This window comes from Phalaenopsis equestris, unplaced genomic scaffold (genome assembly GCF_001263595.1).
Source record: "Phalaenopsis equestris unplaced genomic scaffold, ASM126359v1 Scaffold000333, whole genome shotgun sequence".
NCBI lineage: Eukaryota > Viridiplantae > Streptophyta > Magnoliopsida > Asparagales > Orchidaceae > Phalaenopsis > Phalaenopsis equestris.
Window position 1 is genome coordinate 123,329 of NW_018164775.1, and position 20,810 is coordinate 144,138.

General features: G+C 33.1%; 2 protein-coding genes across 2 annotated transcripts; both read right to left on the reverse strand.

The window, feature by feature from the left end:
* Positions 1-1,892: 1,892 nt before the first annotated feature.
* On the reverse strand, positions 1,893-14,329 carry LOC110025829 (ribosome production factor 1). The gene is made up of 12 exons (XM_020726495.1): positions 14,054-14,329; positions 13,564-13,933; positions 13,370-13,450; positions 9,458-9,553; positions 9,298-9,381; positions 9,148-9,217; positions 8,988-9,070; positions 6,705-6,784; positions 6,445-6,543; positions 3,417-3,522; positions 2,218-2,307; positions 1,893-2,110 (listed from the first exon to the last, which is right to left on the reverse strand). The coding sequence occupies exons 2-12, from the start codon at positions 13,786-13,788 to the stop codon at positions 2,072-2,074; spliced, it is 1,053 nt and encodes a 350-aa protein (XP_020582154.1). The 5' UTR covers positions 13,789-13,933; positions 14,054-14,329; the 3' UTR covers positions 1,893-2,071.
* A 1,250-nt stretch (positions 14,330-15,579) lies between these two features.
* LOC110025821 (guanine nucleotide-binding protein subunit gamma 3-like) lies at positions 15,580-20,546 on the reverse strand. The gene is made up of 5 exons (XM_020726483.1): positions 20,078-20,546; positions 17,054-17,106; positions 16,276-16,320; positions 16,141-16,185; positions 15,580-15,947 (listed from the first exon to the last, which is right to left on the reverse strand). Exons 1-5 carry the CDS (start codon positions 20,222-20,224, stop codon positions 15,668-15,670), a joined length of 570 nt encoding a protein of 189 aa, XP_020582142.1. The 5' UTR covers positions 20,225-20,546; the 3' UTR covers positions 15,580-15,667.
* Between the last annotated feature and the right edge of the window lie 264 nt (positions 20,547-20,810).

The window sequence follows — 20,810 nt, forward strand, 5'->3', positions numbered from 1 at the left end:
GGAATTCATCTAAATCTGATCCTTGAGAGATCATTTTGGAGCAATTTTATATAATCTACTTAATTATTGAGTTCTACATTATTTGTGCTTACTGATTTTATCAGAAACTAACAAAGAGATTGTTTAATTAATTTTGATAAATTAATGATTCTGCACATGCATAAATGCATATGGACAGATTTAGGGGTGTAAATGGGCCGAACAAGAGCGAGCCATGCTCAGCTTGTGTTTGGCTCTTTTATATTTCGAGCTAAAAGTGTATTAGTGTTCGGCTCGTTCGCTTAACGAGCCAAACACGAGCTGTTCACAAACAAAGAGTCTTTTTAACAACTCTAATCACGTAGTCATAAGACAAATTTGAGCAAAATTTAAAAATTATTATTTATATTAAAATATCATTTGAATCTAATTTAATAATTTATATTCTATTTTTTTAATTAATGTTTTACTATTATAAATTTTTGTAGCCTTGTAGTCAATTAGATTTTTTTAAAATATTACTTTTATATATATTGATGAGTAGTATTTTGAGCCAAAATTAGTTGAACACGAACGAACACATTTTTTTTTATATTTTGCTCGTTAACTTATCATCGTACGAAGTTAACTGATCGAACACAACACAATCTGTTTGCAAATGAGCTGTTTTGAGAGCCCCATACAGATTTGACTTTATTGGCAAACGACCATCAATTTTTATAATTTTCCGTCTACTTACTATAGAGATTTACATGCGTACCATTAATTCTTACAATTTTACATATTAACACCACAAAGTCAAATTTTAAATATCGAACACCTTTACATTAGTGATAAAATTGTGATATTTTTTATATGATCTGAAAGATTTGGGTGGTGGAAATAATAATAAAAAAAATTGTTAAATATGCAAGCATATAATAGTTGGGTGGTCTCTGCGCATACACTTTAATTAAAATACAAATATGTAAACATATAATAGGTCTCTGCGCATACACTTTACTTAAAATACAAACTTAGCGGTCTATTCTAAACCACAATTAAGTTAATCAAATTAATCAATAAAAACAAATGATCACAATTGACTCAATGATGTAAGATGACTAATTAATTATAAAAGATTGAACTTAAGAAAGTTAGGATTTTTAAAACATAAACCTCATTTAATCATTAAACCACCCATTTTCTTTTTCGCAAATATTTAAGAATTTAATGCTAACAAATATTTGTAGCACCGATCTCATATCTTATTTTAAGCAAAGCAACTATAAAATAGTTAATGCGTGTATTCATTTACGAAGAACTTATGTAAAATCAGGGAAGAATGGCTGTCAATAAAAAATTTTAAGAAAAAAATTTTGAAGATTAGTATAAGTTGCTACCTTTACAATTTCAAATTGCAACATCTCAACAGTACACACTTGATTTAAACGTTTGTGATGTATGACAAGATGATGGTCACAAAAAAAACAGCTCGTGTATATATATATATATATATATATATGGAAGATCTATAATACCACTCAATTCTTATGTATTGACATATGTATCAACATAATTTTAACTTTCACAAGCATACCACCTTACCAATGCATGTCATATTTCACTTCTTAAAACAAAAAAAAAATGGTAATTTTTATCTGATATAAACTATTTGGCACGTAAAAATGTAGAAACTAAAGTTTATGGGATACATGTAAATGCATGGACATTGAGTGGCATGCCTTTTTTCAATGCTGATATAAAATTAAAAATGTCATTTTTAATAAGAAAATATTATGAAAAACGTTCAGGCTTAAATGCATCAGATGGCATGCAGCCTAAGCGCTCCAAAAGAATTTCTTGAACATCATTACTAGTTATATGCAAATATCTCACTTCATTACAATCAAAATTTTCAAAATGTAAAAAAGAAGCAAAAAACAAAATTCCTTGATTTATCCGTCCTAACAGTTGAACAGCAAAATAATTAAATGATTTTTGTTGAAATAAGATATTCACTAATTACTGATGCATGAGACAAACCAAAGCGTGCGCCCTCTGAAGAAAGCTAAGAGAAAAATCCTCCTAATAGATGATTGATATCTCTAGCCTACAAGAAAAATCTCCTGCGGCTCGTGTCCATATCCGCCTAACATTTTCACAAAAAATGCAAAGGGGTTGCAAGATTATAATCACAGAAAATTAAAAAAAATTACAAAAACAACAATAATAGGGTGAAGTTTTGGTGTTCATCACCTTATGGAGCCATTCATATTCTCCGCCCTTGGAATCAAAGGTTCCATGCTGCAGGGTGACTAATTTAAGTGTAAAGCGAGGACCACATTCCTGCACAACATACCAAAAGATACTTGTTATCATTTGCAAAAAAGCCCAATAAATTGATTATTTTCTTAATACAGAAGACTTTCCAGGATTTTGGTTTCAAGGGCGTTCGGTGCAATAAATCAAGGTTATAATGGAAAAGTATTTCCTGGTAGGAATGACAGATGGGAGAGAGAGAGAGAGACAAGGTTTAATAAGTATATACAAGAAGAAAGATGTAAACTTCTGAATGTCTCTAAATTTGGAAGTTTCCAAAAAGAAATTTCAAATATAAACTCTATTGGTTATCATAATTGCTCATAAAGTTCATATGATGCATTGAATGTCAAAACATCAAGGCCGGCTAACCATGCTTCAAAATTGTGGATTCAGCATTAGCATCAAAATGAGGGATAAAAGTACGAGGATTTACATATATATCCTTAAATTCCAATGTATGTACATATCTAACATCTAAACTTCAATTTTTACATACATACCCACCTTTCCTATACATGAAAAAGTGTTTCATTTTTGAAAAGTTATAAATAGTGGCTATTTTTTTTGTGAAAGATATGGGTGGCATGAATGAAAAAAATAAAGTTTAGTGTTAGATATTTCAGAGCATTTTTTGCCTTTCCCAGCCTCGCTGATGATTCAAGCCCTCCCACCTCGAATCATTTCAAAAAGAAGATGGGCCGATGGCTTGGATGACGGACAAAGGTAGGTGAGGGTGGTGTACATGAAGAATGGTGCATTGGATATCTTCGAAGAAATAAGTAAGACTGATATTGTTTAATCAATCGTTATATAGAAATTGTAGCCTTTTTATTCTATCTCTTATAGTATTTCATGGTCTGGAGTTGGGAGTTTAAGGGGTATTTCGTTGGGCTTAAAAAATAATGGTCATTAATGTATATGATCATATAACTAGAATGGATGGAAAGCTACTTGAGACCATAGATCCTCATAATATTTGGAGGAAATCAATACAGAGTTAAAAGTGCCAAATAACCAAGAACTAATGGCTATAATAAGGGAAAATGATACCTGAATAAATTTGAAGTTCAGAATGAAATTGATCACATGGAATCTAACTGACGTCATTAAAAAAAGGATGTTTTAAGTGGTACCTGAAGGCGTGCAATGACTCGCCCTTGAGTGTTGATCTTATTTTGGGCACTCTGAGCCTTTTTATCCTTTGTATCATCCTTTTTCTCCTTGGTTTCAAAGATATATCTAAGTAAAAAAATTCAAATTTATTAAATCCATATCTTAAATGCTGCAATTCTGAAAAGAATGAAAGGAACGTAAAAGCTTTCAGCATATTTCTTTAATATCAACACTAATGCTATCTTGTTTTAGAATAGTAATGATTAGAGAGAAAACCAACTACCAGTTCTCAGTGAATTAAAGGAAATACAGCAAAGAGATAGGCAAACCAGAGTCTCAAAAATTACAAATAAAGCTAAGCCATTACTTCTTCACGTGATAGTTAATCGGAAAAACAGCATAGCATTAAATAAAAACTTCACAAGATTCGTTGGTACTGATATGGCGGTAGATATCCTTGTTTATAGGGCATAAACCAAAATGACAAAGAATAGAATGAGAAAACCTTTCTTTTTAACTAATCGCCATATATTTGCATTATCATCAAAGGTCCTTAGTATCAAACATTTTCATAATTACTTAAAATAGCTTTGTAACTTCCTAATTTACCATATGCTAAAGTTCAACAGAAAGGTTTTCCTAATTTACCATAGTCTTAAGTCCTCTTGTACCAAACCAGTAGATAAGGTGCTTTCCAATATTTTTATGGAATATTTACATAAATACCACTCAATTCCTATGTATTTACATATCTAGCAGCTAAACTTCAATTTTTTACATACATGACACCTTACCTATGCATGAAAATGTGTATTTCACTTTTTAGAAGTAAAAATAATAACAATTTTGACGTGATACGAAAGATTTGTGTGGCATAAATGCACAAAACAAAGTTTAGATATTACATATGTAAACAAATGAATTGGTTGGTATGTATGTAAATGCTCCCTTTTTATATAAAGCTTTGTGGATTTTTAGGATGAAAAATTTTTTTAGTAGAAGCAACCGCACTAGTTTTAATTCTTATCAATTTTGATTAAGCTCACATTAAGTTTGCCAGAGCATAATCGTACTTCATTCAGGTTCGGCAAATTTTAACCGAGTATAATTCCATTCCAGATCAATAGGCAAAATTTTAAAAATAAATTTTTTTAAAATTTAATATTAAAAATAGATAAACTAAAATAAAATTTGGGAAATGAGCAAAGTGGCTAGCTGGCCGGCAACTTTGCCACGTCGCTAATAATTTTTTTTATGAGAGGGAAGGAGGTCATTGGTTGGCCGGCTGCGGCTTCCGGCAAGTGGTTCAACAAACACAGAGGGAGAGAGCCGGTTGCATTGGTGCTGGCGTCCCGTGAGAGTGGAGGGTCAAGGTTGCCAGAAAAGGGGAGATGGCTTAGGGTGTGAGAAAACCAGAGAAGGATCTCACGTGAATGGGAAGGCAAGAGAGAATTGTGATTTGTGTGTGGAGAAAAGAAGAGAGGCTTCTGCGTGCTTAGGGAGAGATGTGCAACTCTGGTAGCCTTGACATATGCAAGCCCAAACGATGACCATATTCTCTCTATTTCAATCCATGCAACTTCTCCACTCATATGGGACAGCAGCACCAACACAACTGAGCTCCTCTTTGCGACCTCTCTCCATTTATGTTTGCCGAACCACCCGCCGTGACCCAACCGTAGGTTTCCCTCTCATAAAAAAAGTAATAGCCACGTGGCAAAGTTGCTGGCCAGCTGGCAACTTTGTTCATTTCCCAAATTTTACTTTTAGTTTATCTATTTTTAATATTAAATTGTAAAAAAATTTCTATTTTTTAAATTTTGCCTGTTCAATAACAAATTTTTAAATTACTAAATTCAACCCAAGCGGAAATTGACTTGAAATATTTTGGTCAACAATTCTACTCTAGCTATAACTACTCAACAAATTAAATTGGGCCTGCCCAACTAGATTTAAGTTTTGGGCTAACCACACAAGTTTAGTCCAAGCTTAATTCCGTTTCATACTAATTTGATTTAACTTCAAAAATGAAGAACACAACAACAATTTTGTGCTATGATTATGTGTCAAGTCACCAAACACCAAACAAAATTGAAATATGTAATAACGTCCCTAAACAAGAGAAATCGAGCATCAGAAAAATACTTTAATAATAGTGGGATCATGGGAAAGCTTGAGCCCGACCCCCATGCCAAATCATCTCATAAAACTCCAAAGAGGGATAAACAGATAGCATTATATGCTCATGAGTGCCTTTTAAAGCTCGCAAGGGTTAATAATATCTGATATTGATAGCAGCACCTATAGCATAAGAGATGTCAAGTTTAAAAAAAAGCTTAAACTGTTACTATACTTCTTCAAACAGCAGTACTAATATTAATTTCTTTTTTAATTACCACGACATCATAGCAACACATTAAGGGCTTGTTTGATTTGCTAAAAATAAGGATGCAATGTGAAAGTCATGTATTGAATTTGGAATATTTTTCAGTTTGGTTTAGTGTAAAGTAAATGCAAGATTTTAAATTTTTTTCTGGTTTGAAGAAAAAAAATTAAAGCAAAATACGTCCAGCAACAGTGATGATGACCAACCATATCAGGTGGCCAATAGTGGCGGCAATAGGAGAAGGCAGCTAGCTGCAAGACGAGTAGGCAGCGGCGGCAGTTGGAGGGCAGTGATAAGGGCGGGAAACACTTCACAAAGCGGTGTAATTGAAATTCACCCAAATTCAGAGAATTTCAAATACAATGAAATTGAACTAGAGAATTAATTCCAAATGCACTGTAAATTGAAACTAGATTCTTTTCCGACCAACCATTCGGATTTCCAAAACTTATAAAAAAAGAATGCAAGGCACTCCTTTTATTCTCAAACAAGCAACCCCTAAGTAAAACAATAATCTTGATCACAATAAATTCAAAATTGTGCATTGTCCACATGTTTCATGACTAAAAAATCTTTTATGATTTAAATATGAGAACTATAAGCAATTTTTGAACGATCTTTACAGCTTCTAACAAAAAATAATATCTCCTGAAGTAAATTACCTGTGATGGCGAAAAAATATAAAATCTCTTTGGTTATGGAATGTTACAACACGACGACCCCGAAAGACAGGATCTTGAGGGAAAAGTGATTGTATCATCCTGCATAAATACATATAAAAAGGAGGTAGTTGATAACCAATAATTAATGCTAACTAAAATGATGGGTAAATAAGCACTTGATAAATGGAGAGATTATAAGTTTAAAAAAATAAATGTTGATCTCTAACAACTAATCATTCCATGAACATAAAGAAACTCACCTACCAATTCGGCATCCGAGGCGAGTAGTGAAGTTATTCAAAACAAGTTCTGGCTTGTGGTTTGTAGGATTCCCATGGTTCTGAGGTATTTGAGAAGACAAAAATTAAAGAGAATTCAGATTTTGATTATAGGGTTTGAACCAGAACTTTTTTTCAGTGAGAACATTCCTTCATCATGCGAAATAAACAAATTCAAATACTTAGTCCTAAAGAGCATAAAAATGATGTATTTAAAAAAATAGATACAAATAATAATAATTAAAAACTAAACAAAACAGCAAAGCAGATTATTGCTTTTTACCTCAAAAAATGCTTAGATTTTAACTCCAGCTACAATCATTATATACATTAGCAAAAAAACAGATGAAATTAGAAGGCCCGTTTTAGACTAATATCAAGTTTCGTAACAATGTCTGCCTCAACCGCAAATAATCTTATAAATTGAAAAAAAAAATAAACGGAATTATGAGGCCTGGCTTGGACTAGTGTTTTTGTTCAACAGAAATGAGATGCATTAAGTGGAGTTATTGAACTATTATATGGGCTAATTTATAATTACAAGCCCATTACTCAATATCCAACCAAACTAGAAATACATACCTTGGTCTAGTCCCATAGAGGTCCTTAGGATGCCTCAGGTAACAACATAATTTGACTCCCCAAAGAAGCTCAATTGACTAAAATCAAGCCTGGTCAGCACTAGCACCACTTGAGTCATAAATTTAAATCATTAGCTCTCTGCTAAACCAATGGGGAGATTGTTTCTACTTCTCAAGGTGCACATCCTTAATCTCACTAAGAAACTTTTAAAGCCCATGGATTTTTGGTATATCCGCAAGAGATTTTAGTCTAGCAAAATTTTTCATAATGTTTGGATACAATATATTCATCAAAATTCTACCAACCAAAACCCAACCTATAAATAGGGGTGTAAACAAGCCGAACACGAGCGAGCCCAAGCTCAGCACCTATTCGGCTCGTTTATATTTCGAGCTCAAAAAGTGTGTTCGTGTTCGACTCGTTTGCTTATCGAGCCGAACACAAGCCGTTCCCAAATTGACAACCCTAATCACATAGTCATAAGATGTCAAGGATTGAGGTAATATTTAAAAATTATTATTTATATTATAACATCATTTGAATCTAATTTAATAATTTTTATTATATTTTCTTAATTAATATTTTTAATTGATTATAAATCTCTGTAGCCTTGTAGTTAATTAATTTTTTTTAAAATAATACTCATCAAAATATATATATATATATATATATATATACACACACACATACATATATATCGCAAGCTGTTCGCGAACAATGAGCCGTTTTGACAGACCTACCTATAAAGGCTTATCTTGGTGAGAACAAGAGGTACTTTCCTCAAGGATCGGAGCAATCCCCTCTAGCAAATTCACGTTTGTAAAAGTTATGATGCAAAACTAAGTTAGGGGTATTATCTTATGATAAAAGGGCAACAATCAATATTGCACACAGCCCAAGTCCATTGTGATCGAACAAAACAAATTAAGGTTAACATACAATTTACTTTTTTAAAAAAATTCAAAATAGGGATCTACGTGATATATTCCCTCATCCAATTGGATTGTGACAATCTTGGCCAAACGAAAGATAAAACTGCTTAAATGAAAAAAAATGATTTGACAGGTATAGCTTCGATGATGGTAACAAATCAGCTTGAGGGGAGTACGCGATGTTTGTCACTGTCCAATGCAATAAGCAGAATAAATAAATAAATGATTTTTATCTTCTGCAATTCTAGGATTGTTTGCTTGATGAAATTTAAATTAATGTGAGCCTCACCAACTGTAGCGTTCTCCCTCGAGAGCAATTCCAGGTGGAAATTCTCCGTGACATCAATATTTGTAGGTTAAACAAATGGCTGCTGAAGCTGGGCTAATGGATGCATAATATCTACGGATTCTATCAACTGCATTTAATAGTTTTTAAGATTAAACCTGCTGTAATTTTTCAATTTTCCTTCTAGCCAGGGAGAGCTAATTTCTGTCCTATTTTTCACCTTTTAAACCCACAATTTATAGGGGCCAAATTTCAACCATTGAAAATAAACAAGTATTCCAATATTTTGTCTTTCTTCTTATCTACCTCATTTTCTACCAAAATCAAAAATATATTTCAAAAAATTAAGATAGATAACAGCAAAACCAAAAGAAATCTGTATGCATTAGTTATAGAAAAGTTTCATAAAAAAATTCTTGTTATCTTAAAGATGGCAAGGTTAATTTAAAACTGCACCTAAATTACCTTAATATCCTTGCGTAAAACGAGATTAGAAACCTTAAAATGTGCGGTTGGTCCATCAGGCAAGTTGATTATCAACAACGCATCTGGAAAGGTAATAAATGCAGAAAATAATTCTTATTAATGCAGCAAAAATCTATCCTGAAAGACAAATAAAAATTACCTGGTTCTCGACGATTAGTATGAACAACTACAATTGATGTGAAGTCTTTGTTTTTGGCATACTCTACAATCTGCAGAATAAACAAAAGTATAAAAATTATAGAATCACTGACTCCTTGTGAAGAAAAAAAGTAATTTTCCATTAAAATACCTTTTTGAGTTCATGGGTTCCTCGCTTATAATAATGGGCATTTGGAATAACTGTTAACAATTCTTGAATGAAAGCAGGTCCTCTCTGCAAAAAAGGGACAAAAATAGCGCTAGCAAACCTTGAATATGCAAAAATTATATTTAAAAAATGAACTTCTTACAGTTGAGTTGAAGCGGCATGTGCTAATCAATATTTTTGGAGCTATCTCTTGCTTTAAAATCTTGCTGAATTCATCAGCATCATTTGCTGCAAACAACTGTGCGCAGACCAGATAAAATAAAAAACTCATAGAAATAAGAAAAAACAATAGGAGTACTAACAAATGAAAACATTTTTACGAGAAATATAACTGCAGCAAAAATAAGAACATTGTACTAGCAGGTATGTGTTGTATAAATGAATAACATGAAACTATACATACAAGCTAAATGTATGACCTCTTATATTAAAAATAAATAAACAGGCGGATTGCTAGCATTTCACCGGAGAAATGCAAATATTTTTTGTTGATCTCTTGCATAATTTGCAAAGTGTTCATGTCCTAATATATTGTTTGTCAAACAGCACCATAACGAAAGTATTTTCTATCATATTAAACAATTTTATAATGAATAAATAAAGGTAATGCAAGAGTGATTCTAAAATTCAACTAAGATTATCAACAGGCCTTTCTTCTATTTGCCTGAATGCTCTAGTATAATTTTCTACCAGAGTTGTGAGGCTCAAAGATCCTAGTTTTCAAAGCATGAAAACAAAGATACTAAATAACAGTTTGTTCTATGTCTTAGTTCAAGATATCTTCTAACATTTTAATTTTTATGTTGTTATACAAATTATCAAAAACCATAATCATGCCTAATCAGATAGGATTTCATTGAAGCAAATAACTGAATTCATGTAGATGCTCATGTTCCTAAGAGTAAAAAGGTGGTCATTTTGACTCGCTGGTGTGCTTCAGTGTGCTTTATCTTCATTGTATAGATTGAGAAGGCGGGTCACATGACAATCATATCTTCAAATTTGTTACATGATACAATCAAAATAACATTCCCATGCCATCTTCTCATTAGTAACTAAAATTACTTGGTCAATAATACTATATTTCTATATAAATAGTTGATGCTTAATTTTAATAGTAATTAACACCTCGTAGATGCTAGATATCTGATGCAACAGGGTTTCTAAAATCATTTCTTGATACAAAGTATCTTATCTTTGATTACCAAAGAAAGATACAAGTGATAAGTAGGAAGTAAGAGAAATTCAACAAGTGCCATCCTTCACAGTAAGGTGAAATTAGAAAATCATTTGGCATTTGGAAAAAGAATTAGGTTATTTGCATGGCAAGCTAATGTAATCTTTCAAAAGGCACATAGAGCTTCCAAAAACTACCATGACACTACACAGCCACAAAAGTAATCATCCATTTCCATGTGACCCTTACCTCAATTTTTATAATGTGGATCATTCATACTTGATCAATATGAGTTTCAAACTGCTGATGAATGATAGATCATGATGAAACTGCGTTGAAAATTGAGATGCAAGGTAGAGATGAGACGAGTTGCTTCTTAGGAGTTCATGGACTGCATTTATAATTCAGATTTCAACAATTGTATTACATTGCGATACTTTTTCTATTAGAAGTTATTAGCTTATCAAATATTAAATGCATTGTAAGAAATCCTCTTTACATTAAGTTATTTAAATGAATGGTATTCATAGGAGAACTCAAACTGTGAAAACTGGTGAAAATTGCTTTTATGGGTAGTGATTTCAAAGAATATTAGATCGGAATATTATTATTATTTTTGGGAAAATGAATGTGATTTTATTTAATAAAAAATAATAAAGTTTATGTGCTCTAATATGAATAAGGATATCCAGGTCATTGATAACATAAAAAACACAATAGCTGACAGCTGGATTTTCCAAACAACATAAACTGCTTCAGCCACAACCTTGAACATCACTTTCTTCTACAGCAATTTCACAGTTAAGTAACTAGCTAGCATTAGCTGAACACCTTTACAGTTTCTCGATCATAATTTGTTGCAGCAACAAAATTTATTTTAAAAAAATTCAAATGTGTTAAGAAAAAAAAGTTAGAAAAATTTAAAAGGGAAGAAGCGGCAAGGGACAAGTACTGTGAGAGGCAATTCAACATTGAGATGCTTCAATTGATTTTTTTAAGAGAAAAGTAGTTATTGAATAACATAATTTTCGGCAAAGAATGAAGGATTAGGATTTTTCTTTTTTGGATATAAAATACCATTCTAATAATAGTGCAGATAATTGTAAGGAAACTTTTAAGCATCATGCAAAGAAAATGAACTTTTTTAAAAACAATCTTGGAGGCAAAGACATTAGAGAATGTAATGCCAGAGCTTCTCATTATAGGAATTGAAGATTTTAAAAAAATTAATCCATGTTAGTCAACTTAAATTTCAAATGAATTTTTTATTCATCGGTACATAAATATTTTGAATATGTAAGATGAAGCAGCTATGTGATATTGTGGTGATAGAATCATGTGATGAATCATATGCATATGCTCACATAGAGCACACCGGCCCTACACACACGACACCAAAAAAGCCCAAGCTGCCCCACATGCCCAAGTGCCACACGTAAATGTGTTTGTTGAGGCCCAATTGTCTAAATGCCACCATGTTCGCCAGCTTTCCCGATTGTACCGACTGCGCCCATATGCTAGCATACTTGTGTTTCTGCATAACCATGCACCTATATTCAAATGTCCCTATATACTCCCATGTTAGAGCACGCAAGCTTGCGTTCTTGGCAATGTGGGCATGTGCAAACATGCCAACAAGAGATGGAATTAAAATGCCACTTTATAAATTTAGAGGAGATGGAAAAAATATTTAGATTAAATTGTTCAATTGTTATTACAAAACCCACCTTAATAATTTGGTTAAGTAGAGTTGTCGAACACTAAGCATCATCTAATAAAACAGATTAGTTCAACCATCAAAAGTTCAAGTTGAATTGCTTGACAATATAAAAAAAAAATTGTGCCTTACACCTATAACTTTTTTTCATGGGAAACATTACAATTTATATATCCACCTATTACAAGTAACTAACAATGCCTTCATAGCCAAGAAAAACATATTCTCCTTCCATATCAAAACCTAGCACGACTAGCACCCAAACTTTTTCAAATATTATGAAAGATGGCCTCAACTAGACCTAGCGTGTTAAGATTATTCGAGATAAAAGTTGACACTGAAGCTCAAAAATCCAAAATTGCTCGACGCAAGAGACAAAGCGCTCAAGTTTTTTCACTTGAGAAATTAATTACAAAAGAAATAATACCGTAATTACGATAGAAAGTTCATTAAAAATAAAAAATATAACATTTTCAATCAATTCAATAGAAATTGCTAGAGTTACATAGAAATTGTTAATCCAAATTGCATAATATACAAAAGCCAGCACTCACAAAATAATATTATTGAACTAAGTCTCTTAGCACATCATCATACAGTTCAGAGAATTCACAATAAAATATGTAAAAATGAAAAGGGTTAAAGAAGAAGAAGTGTGATGGTGAGTATAAATTTGACACAATTTCTAATAAAACATAAAAGACAAAATTTTGATAGCAAATTTTCCATTGAAAGACTGCCAAGTGAATAGAAATGAGCTAAAGATTTCCTTCTTTTGACTTTCTTACTACAATACAATAATTAAAAAAAATTTGCGGTCAATAAAAGTAAATTCATGGTAGATTTTCAATCTTTAGCACATGCTGCACACCATATATGTAAGAACAACCCACTTCAAAAAAATCATGTCCTTTTACCACCTTAGGAAAGTAGTTAATTTTCTAAAAAAAGCACTTTGCTTGGGAACAAGGTGCCAAAGCTTAGCGCCATCAACGTGATACTAAGGTGCTCACATTTGTTGATTAACATTACCAATTTAAAGTGCTAGCTCACAATATGCAATGCTTTAAACCGCAACATAGCGCAACAGCTATTTCCCCAAACTAAACTGCAATAAAAAATCACTGTATGAAAAACAATAATAATAGAAGCTCACAGACCTCTTCATCATTAGGCTTGCAGACTGTCTCATCCGGTTCCCTTGTATTCTCGATGGTCCGAGGAATCTTCTTTAGAGGCGGCTTCATCACACAAGAACAAATTAAGCAGCGAATTCATGAACATACAGCGACGAAACTAAAAATTAGACGGACGATGAAACACAAGACTGAGGGCAAGGGACGGGCCAGCTTACTTCCTCACCAAGCTCGAGAGCTCTCTTCTCGGCGGCTTCACGGGCCTTGGTTTGCTTCCTCTTCGCAGACCGCTTATCGCGTTTAAGATCAGCGTACACTTTGCTACGCTTCTCCTTGTTTTTTATAATCGAAGGTAAAAATTTGGCCTTTTTTATTTCTTCCCCATCCTCTCTATCTCCTTCCCCAGCCTCTTTATCACGATGCTTCCGCTTTCCGGCGGCCATTTCGCTGCCGACGTCTTGTTTCCGACCTATCGGCAGCCCCAAGTAGAACTACCGTTCAATCCCGTCTAAGGGGCTGTATGCTACCCTTTGGGGGCTGCTTGGTATCCGGTTTTAAGCAGGATTTATGCAGGATTTAAGCTATATCCTGCCAAACGGAAAAAAAATACCTCCGTAAATCCTGAGCTATAAACCGGGATTTCTTTGAATCGGCGGATTTAGTAAATCATTGACGAGCGAAGAGGAAGAAAGGCGCGAACAAGCTTACCTTCCTCAATGGTTTCTGGTAGGAGCGGAGCGGAAGGATAAGAAAGAAGGAGTTTCGGCGGTCTCTGTAAGCCGCAATCCGGTCGTTGACTTCCCAGCTAGCTCTAATGGAGGCTGTATCGCAAAGGTTCGTTCACAAAGATGGTTTTGGGCGAAACCGGAAGAGTGACAAAAGCTAGGGTTTTGGACAGAGATGGGAAGGGAAGCATGGGCGGATGTAGGTGAGGGTTTCGGGGAGAGAGGGACGAGGGAGATGGGTTTGTGGTCTTAATTTACTTTTATTCAAGTTAATTTTATTCAGTTAATTGATTGATAACTAATAATTAATTTATATATTATCAAATTGATTATAAATAAATAAATTTATATTAAACGCACATATATGTATGTATATATCTATATCTATATATCTAAATATAGATATATACATACATTTATGTGTGTGTACAATATAAAATTATTTAATTATATTTAATTTGATATATATATATATATATATATATATATATTTAATAAAAATTTACCTAATTTTTTTTCTATTTTTTTAAATTTATGTAATAAGTAATTAATTAATGTTAAATTATGACTTCATGAGTAATTAGTTCATAAAAATTAATTATTAATTTATATAACTAACTTTTAATTAATGTTTCTGATTTTTTTCAGATAAGAACTTATGATACCATTATTAGTTATTTTTTTCTTTTCCGAGTGCACATTGAATCTTGATACCATGATAAAACATCCTCAGATTAGACCTCGTAATTTATTCATTTTCTAATTTAAATTTATAATGTCATTATTAGTTTTTTTTTTTGAATGTGTTTTAAATCTTCATACCACACTAAGACGATAATATGATACTCTAGTGTCACAAATTTTCTAGCACACATCAATACTTAAAATCGTGAGAGTGGCTACAAATTCATGCTTTATTTATAAATAAACATGCTTTGTGTTTTCTTGGAATACATAGAAGGAGATATATATATTGAAATATTTACATACGTACCCCTTAACTTCTATGTCTTACGTATATAATAGCTTAATTTTAATTTTACACATATGCCCTTTATTTTTACATGAAAATGTATAATTTATTTTTAAAAAAATATAATAATGACATTTTTTATGTGATATAGAAGAATTAAACAAATAAAATTTATGTATGAGATATATAAATACATAAAATTTGGTTGACATGCATATAAATGCTTAAGACAAAAATATGTATTGTTTATATAGAAAAATCTCAAATTTTAAGTAGGGCAATTGCCCAAAACCCAGACATAATTTGATTCCGCCCCTGATAATCAAAAGAATGATTCCAAGAGAGCATAAAACGATAAATAAAAAAGGGCATTTACATGCATGCCACCCCATTCCTATATATTTACATATCTAACACCTAAACTTTAATTTTTTTTTTTTAACATTTATAGCATCCCATCTTTCACATCACATAAAAAATACCACCAAATTAGACTTCTAAAAAGTGAAATACAATTTATTCATAAATAAGGTGTTAATGTATGTAAAAAATAGAAGTTCAAGTATTAGATATGTTGAATGTTGAATGGTATGGATGTAAATCTTCCAAATATGAATACTTGGATCAACAAAGACATTGGCTGCTGCAGCATGCTTTATCACAGCAGCAGAACCTCTGCTCTTTACAACTGGGGCAACAGTACCAGACACATCCACAAGAACAACTGGGGCAACTCAAACTCGGAAAATTGCAGCCAGGCAAAGTACATGACTTCTTACAGAAATGGCAGCCGGAGCAATCATGGTTTCCAGAACAGATTTTGCAGCTATTTAAACAATGAAGAAGACATCTTACTGGTTTTCTGAGCAGGAGAGAGCAAGGGAATGTGCAGCAGAGCTTTGATCTATAACAGAAAAAAAATTCAAAGTTTTTTTTTACAAGTTTCTTAACAATAATTACCATCAAAAAGAAATTTTGAGTAACTTTCCATATTTGCATTGCAATGCATAAAGCCTCAACTTTTGTTGATACACGGCAGTTTCTAAACGTTTGGAGTTCTGAATCCATTGAAAAAACTAGAATGGAAGGTGAATTACCTGAGTGACTTAATAAATGAGCAGGATTTTCGTTTCTTCTTCTTTCTGTTTAAAAGAAAAAAATATTTATATGTATAAAGTTCAATGAGCTACCATAAAAATCACAGTTTGATAAACGAGGTGAAGGAATCATACTGTGGTAATAATAGATCTGCCTTTGTCTGTACAAACTCATCAACCCTGCCACAGTCACCATTAGCAACATTTCGTCAGGAAGAAAGGCAAGGAAACAAAGCCTAGAAAAATTATAGGTGGGGACATGATAGGTGCGGATTTGATGGTATTGAGTTGAATAGCACCATAATACTGCCAACCCGTACATGCGGATACAACACATAATATTCACTCAAGCTCAACAGGTTAGTTCATGGTTCAGCTCCTCTAGCTTCATTGCTTTCATTAAGTTAATGTAAATGGATCAAGGATTGTAGAAGTCTCACTCTTTGAATATTGACCCTCATAAAATTTTTAATATATTAGTAAGAGAGTCAAGATTCTTGGTCTTTGGACTTAATACGAATAATTCAGATTATTTTAAGCACCATGTAAGTTAATTAGGAGAATTTACATATATATCATAGAGTTTTTATAAATTTACATATCTAATACTAAAACTTGTATATTTACTTATATAACATTTTAGAGACTAGTCACATCAAAACATAAGCATGTTTTCACTTCTTAAAAAATAAATATTAGTGATGCTTTTGATGTTAATCAAGAAATTGGATAATATATACATAAATAAAAAATTTCAGTCTTAGATATGTTAATACTTCTAGTGTGAGATGAATGTCAATCTCCAAGTTTAATAATACATAAATGCATCACCAAATCATGCTTTTGGTTGCATGATAATGATAACAATAATAACAACTTAGAAACAGAAATAGAACAAAATTTTGATGCATACTCTTTGCAGCATCCAGAAACAGGCTGAGCTTCTTCAAGTGATTGCAGCTCCTCCTGCTCAAAAAGGCCAACAAACACACTAGATAATAAAAACATGTAAATTCATATAGGCGTGCTTTTATTAATTTAAAGTAAGGTTTTCTAACCAAAAGCTTCTCAATCAAGTCGAGAGAACCTCTGAAATATGAAGGTTCATAACTTCATATATCAGAAAACAGCTGAAACATAATCAACAAATAGAAAAATGTGCCAGGCATCTTTTCTACTGAAAAAAAAAGCTTGCGGAGTAATCAACATTGCAACAGAGCTAAGGCATGACACTTGGAGTAGAAAAAAATGCCAAAATTTTCATGCAGAGATAAAAAAGTTTCCCAACTGACTAAAAAAAAATGCTTTCTCAAGTGTTTAAAAGAGATTTTGTGATGATTCGAAGAAAATTTGATCATCACATTATACGCAAGATGTTTTAAGGTCTAGACTTCTTAATACAAATATAGAATGAGATGCAGGAAGTCATGCATAGAAAGAAAATTCTCAGTCCACAAAGTTTTAATCCAAAATGATATGTAGGATTAAATGCAATAATTAAGATCATTTGGCATAGTTCGATTTATGCGTACTTCCATATGATTTGTGATTTCAGATTGACCACGCTGTCGGTTGATTGGATCACCAAATCTATACAAAGGAGCCACCCGTGGATAACCAAGTCAGGCTAACTCTAGTTTGGTGTACCCATCGGTTTAGTATGGCGGCTAAGCCATACTAAACCGATGGGTACACGACATTGAGGGCAGGAGTGGGCTAATGCAGATCACTTAGAAGACCCTTTTACACTCTGTCTCATATTTTGATACAAAGGCCGTTGATCCCAAAGGCAACTTACCAGAAGTACAGAAATTGAGGGTAGGAGAAGGCTAACTGTTACAGGTGGCACAACCTCAAAGTTGAATTTAATGAAGAAAATGTATATTGATCTTGCACAAGTGGATTAAGTAGAGCTGACATTGAGAATGAAGTTGCGAACAATGATGCCAATGGCAATGTTAATGAAAAAGTTGATGCAGTAAGTCAATAAATTCATCGGCTAAAGAGAATGGGTTGAAGCTGTGAATGATTACCCATGGGACAAAGAAGATGTTGATTGAGAAGCAGGCAACGAAGAATGTAGTAGAACAAGCGAAGTGTTAGTATTAGGAATGTAAATTTGGCCAAAGAGTAGAGAAGTGGGACTTTTAGCTAACATATTGAGTTGTGGCACCCCTTGCTTGAACTTGAATAAGTAATTAATCATGTTTGACTTGAGATACAAACATAAATTTATGAGCTTATTATAAAAGAAAGAAGATGATTTTGATTCTAGCCATTGGTGTAAAGAAATGATAAAAAGAATGATAATAATAAAATAAAGAATGAAAAATCACTTGAGATGAAAAAAGAGAGAATTTTTAAATATTTTAAACAAATTTGCATTTAACCCTTGAATTCTATTATGTTATATACATTTTATCTAAATGTATTTAAACAAGCTAGCTCATGAGCTAATTAGTAGATACGGATCCACTCACGAGCCATTTATGGAGTGAAACGCAAGACAGCTTATGAGTCAACTTAACTCAATTACACCCATTATTTGAATAGCTTTCTAAACTTGAAAATTCTACTTAATGTGTTTAACAAGTTTATTATAATTTTTCAAATGATATTTTATAGTTGTCTAAAATTTTGTTCATAGTTAATAATGACAGTGGTGCAAAATCATAGATTGTGCCTTCTCATAATTGAAATTGGATCAGCTGACAATGTTCTCCATGATGAAACCACGTGCAATATGCTGTAAGATCAATGCAAAACAAATTATACGCGGTTGTTCAAGTATGAATAATAGCACCGATTGTTCAATGATGATTTCTTTAACCAAACTATATCAACCACTACTGATTTACTAGTACGATAACACAAGCACAATGCGAGAGGTTTGATGCTAGTTCTAACTATATTAGCCCAAAAATATCTTGTCCCTAAAGCAAATAATACAGAGCATGATAGTATGTGTCTGTGTGACAAATTAATTAAATAAATTTAACCCTATATATATATATATATATATATATATATATATATATATAATAGAATAGACGAAATAACATGTATAATCAAAGCAAATTGAGCCGCATTATAATTCGATTTAATTTGTTTAACCAAAATTTAAGCTTGAGTTAGGGTTAACTCGAGCTTAACCCGTCGACTCAATGGTGGGCTCCACCTCAACCTCAAGCTTCAGTCGAGCTCAAAGGGCGGCCCTGAGCTCCGCTTGCCAGGGAAACAACGGTCTTGAGCTCAACACTCTTGGCTCAAGCCAGATTCAACCAGCGGTTGCTCGTCAAAGATGGGCTGCGCAAGTTTCGCTGCAGAACAGAGCGATGGGAGCAGTGGCGGAAGAAGCTGCGCGGGATGAGCTGGAGAACTCAAATGGAGTTGGGAATACACGTCCCAACCGTGCCTCCATTAATGAACAAGGAGCGGAGCTCGAGGGAGAGATATTGACGGAAAAAAAAGGTCTTTTTGTTCGCCATTAACATAATATATATAATTTTCAAACAAAATATATCAAAATATCTTAAATTTAATTAATTCACATATAAAAAAAAATTCTTTTTATATAAATTTTTAATTTTGCTTTCTCGGAAAAGGTTGACATTTTCGAAGAGGACTTCCATCCCATCCGAAAGGATGTGATTAGACAGATAAGAAACTACAAAACGAAACAGCAGACACCATGGGAACATCTCAAGAAATGTCCACTAATTAGCTTTTTTTTCTCCTGCACTCAGCGCAGAAATCAAATACCAGTTTCTCAATATTTTTCCCAACTTACCGATCCTACTTAAAAAACTCAAAATCAAAACCAAAAAAAATAAAAAAAACAATTTTTATAATTCATCGGGCATCACAGATGGAAATCTCACACAAACAAATCATAAAAATCGCAGAGAAATCAGAGGGAAGGATTGCGATTCATTACCTGGAGGAACATAATCTCCCGATTTAGGTTCTGCGCCTCGACCTGCAGCCGAAGCCGCCCGCAAATATCCGGGTACTTAGGCGGAGATCTCGGTCTGGGCACTGACGCCGGTATAGGCGATAACTTCTCCGGCGACTTTGCTGCCATCAACGGCGATTTTCAGAGGGTGAAACGGAGCGAAAGCGGGGCGACGGGGAGGAGAAGAGAGTTGAGAGAGGTGGGAGGCATTTATGTGTTGAGGGGTCGGTGGGATGGGAGTGGTTGCAGAGATGCGGGCGGGGAGCAGAGGAGGCGCAGCAACAATGTGGGGCTCTGTATGGCAGTATGAGTGGGTAAGTAAAGAGATAGGGACGGGGAACTATTGTTCCTTTTGAGTTCTAGCGAATATGATGCAAGTAAGGCACTTTTTGCTTGTGGACATGTTATCATTTTAGGAGGTAGGTGTTGTATCTTTGAGTATATCTGTAAAGATTCTATTTTTGTAGAGTGAAGATAGGAGAGAAAGAAAGATGGGCATAAGACTAGGGAGAGATCCAAAGATTATCTATGTAACCCTTCAGAGGTTTTTCAATGTAGAGGTTTTATATATATACATATTGGATCTTAAATTGTCTTTTGTGAACACATCCTGAGAGTTTAGTATTGTGTGAAAGAAAAAAAGAGAAGTAATATGGCAAATCAGGAGTTTCCTGTAGAAAGAATAAACAAAAGGTCATTTTGTTCGTATTTTTGT

Excerpts from the sequence above, each read along its gene's own strand:
- LOC110025829 (XM_020726495.1), bottom strand. The coding sequence starts at position 13,788 with ATGGCCGCCGGAAAGCGGAAGCATCGTGATAAAGAGGCTGGGGAAGGA. Across the intron at positions 9,554-13,369 it reads GCAAGCCTAATGATGAAGAG|TTGTTTGCAGCAAATGATGC; the intron begins GTCTGTGAGCTT and ends GTCTGCGCACAG. Across the intron at positions 6,785-8,987 it reads TTTTACGCAAGGATATTAAG|AACCATGGGAATCCTACAAA; the intron begins GTAATTTAGGTG and ends CAAATACCTCAG.
- LOC110025821 (XM_020726483.1), bottom strand. The coding sequence starts at position 20,224 with ATGGCAGCAAAGTCGCCGGAGAAGTTATCGCCTATACCGGCGTCAGTG. Across the intron at positions 17,107-20,077 it reads GGGAGATTATGTTCCTCCAG|GAGGAGCTGCAATCACTTGA; the intron begins GTAATGAATCGC and ends CTTTTTGAGCAG. Across the intron at positions 16,321-17,053 it reads GTTTCTGGATGCTGCAAAGA|GGTTGATGAGTTTGTACAGA; the intron begins GTATGCATCAAA and ends TGACTGTGGCAG.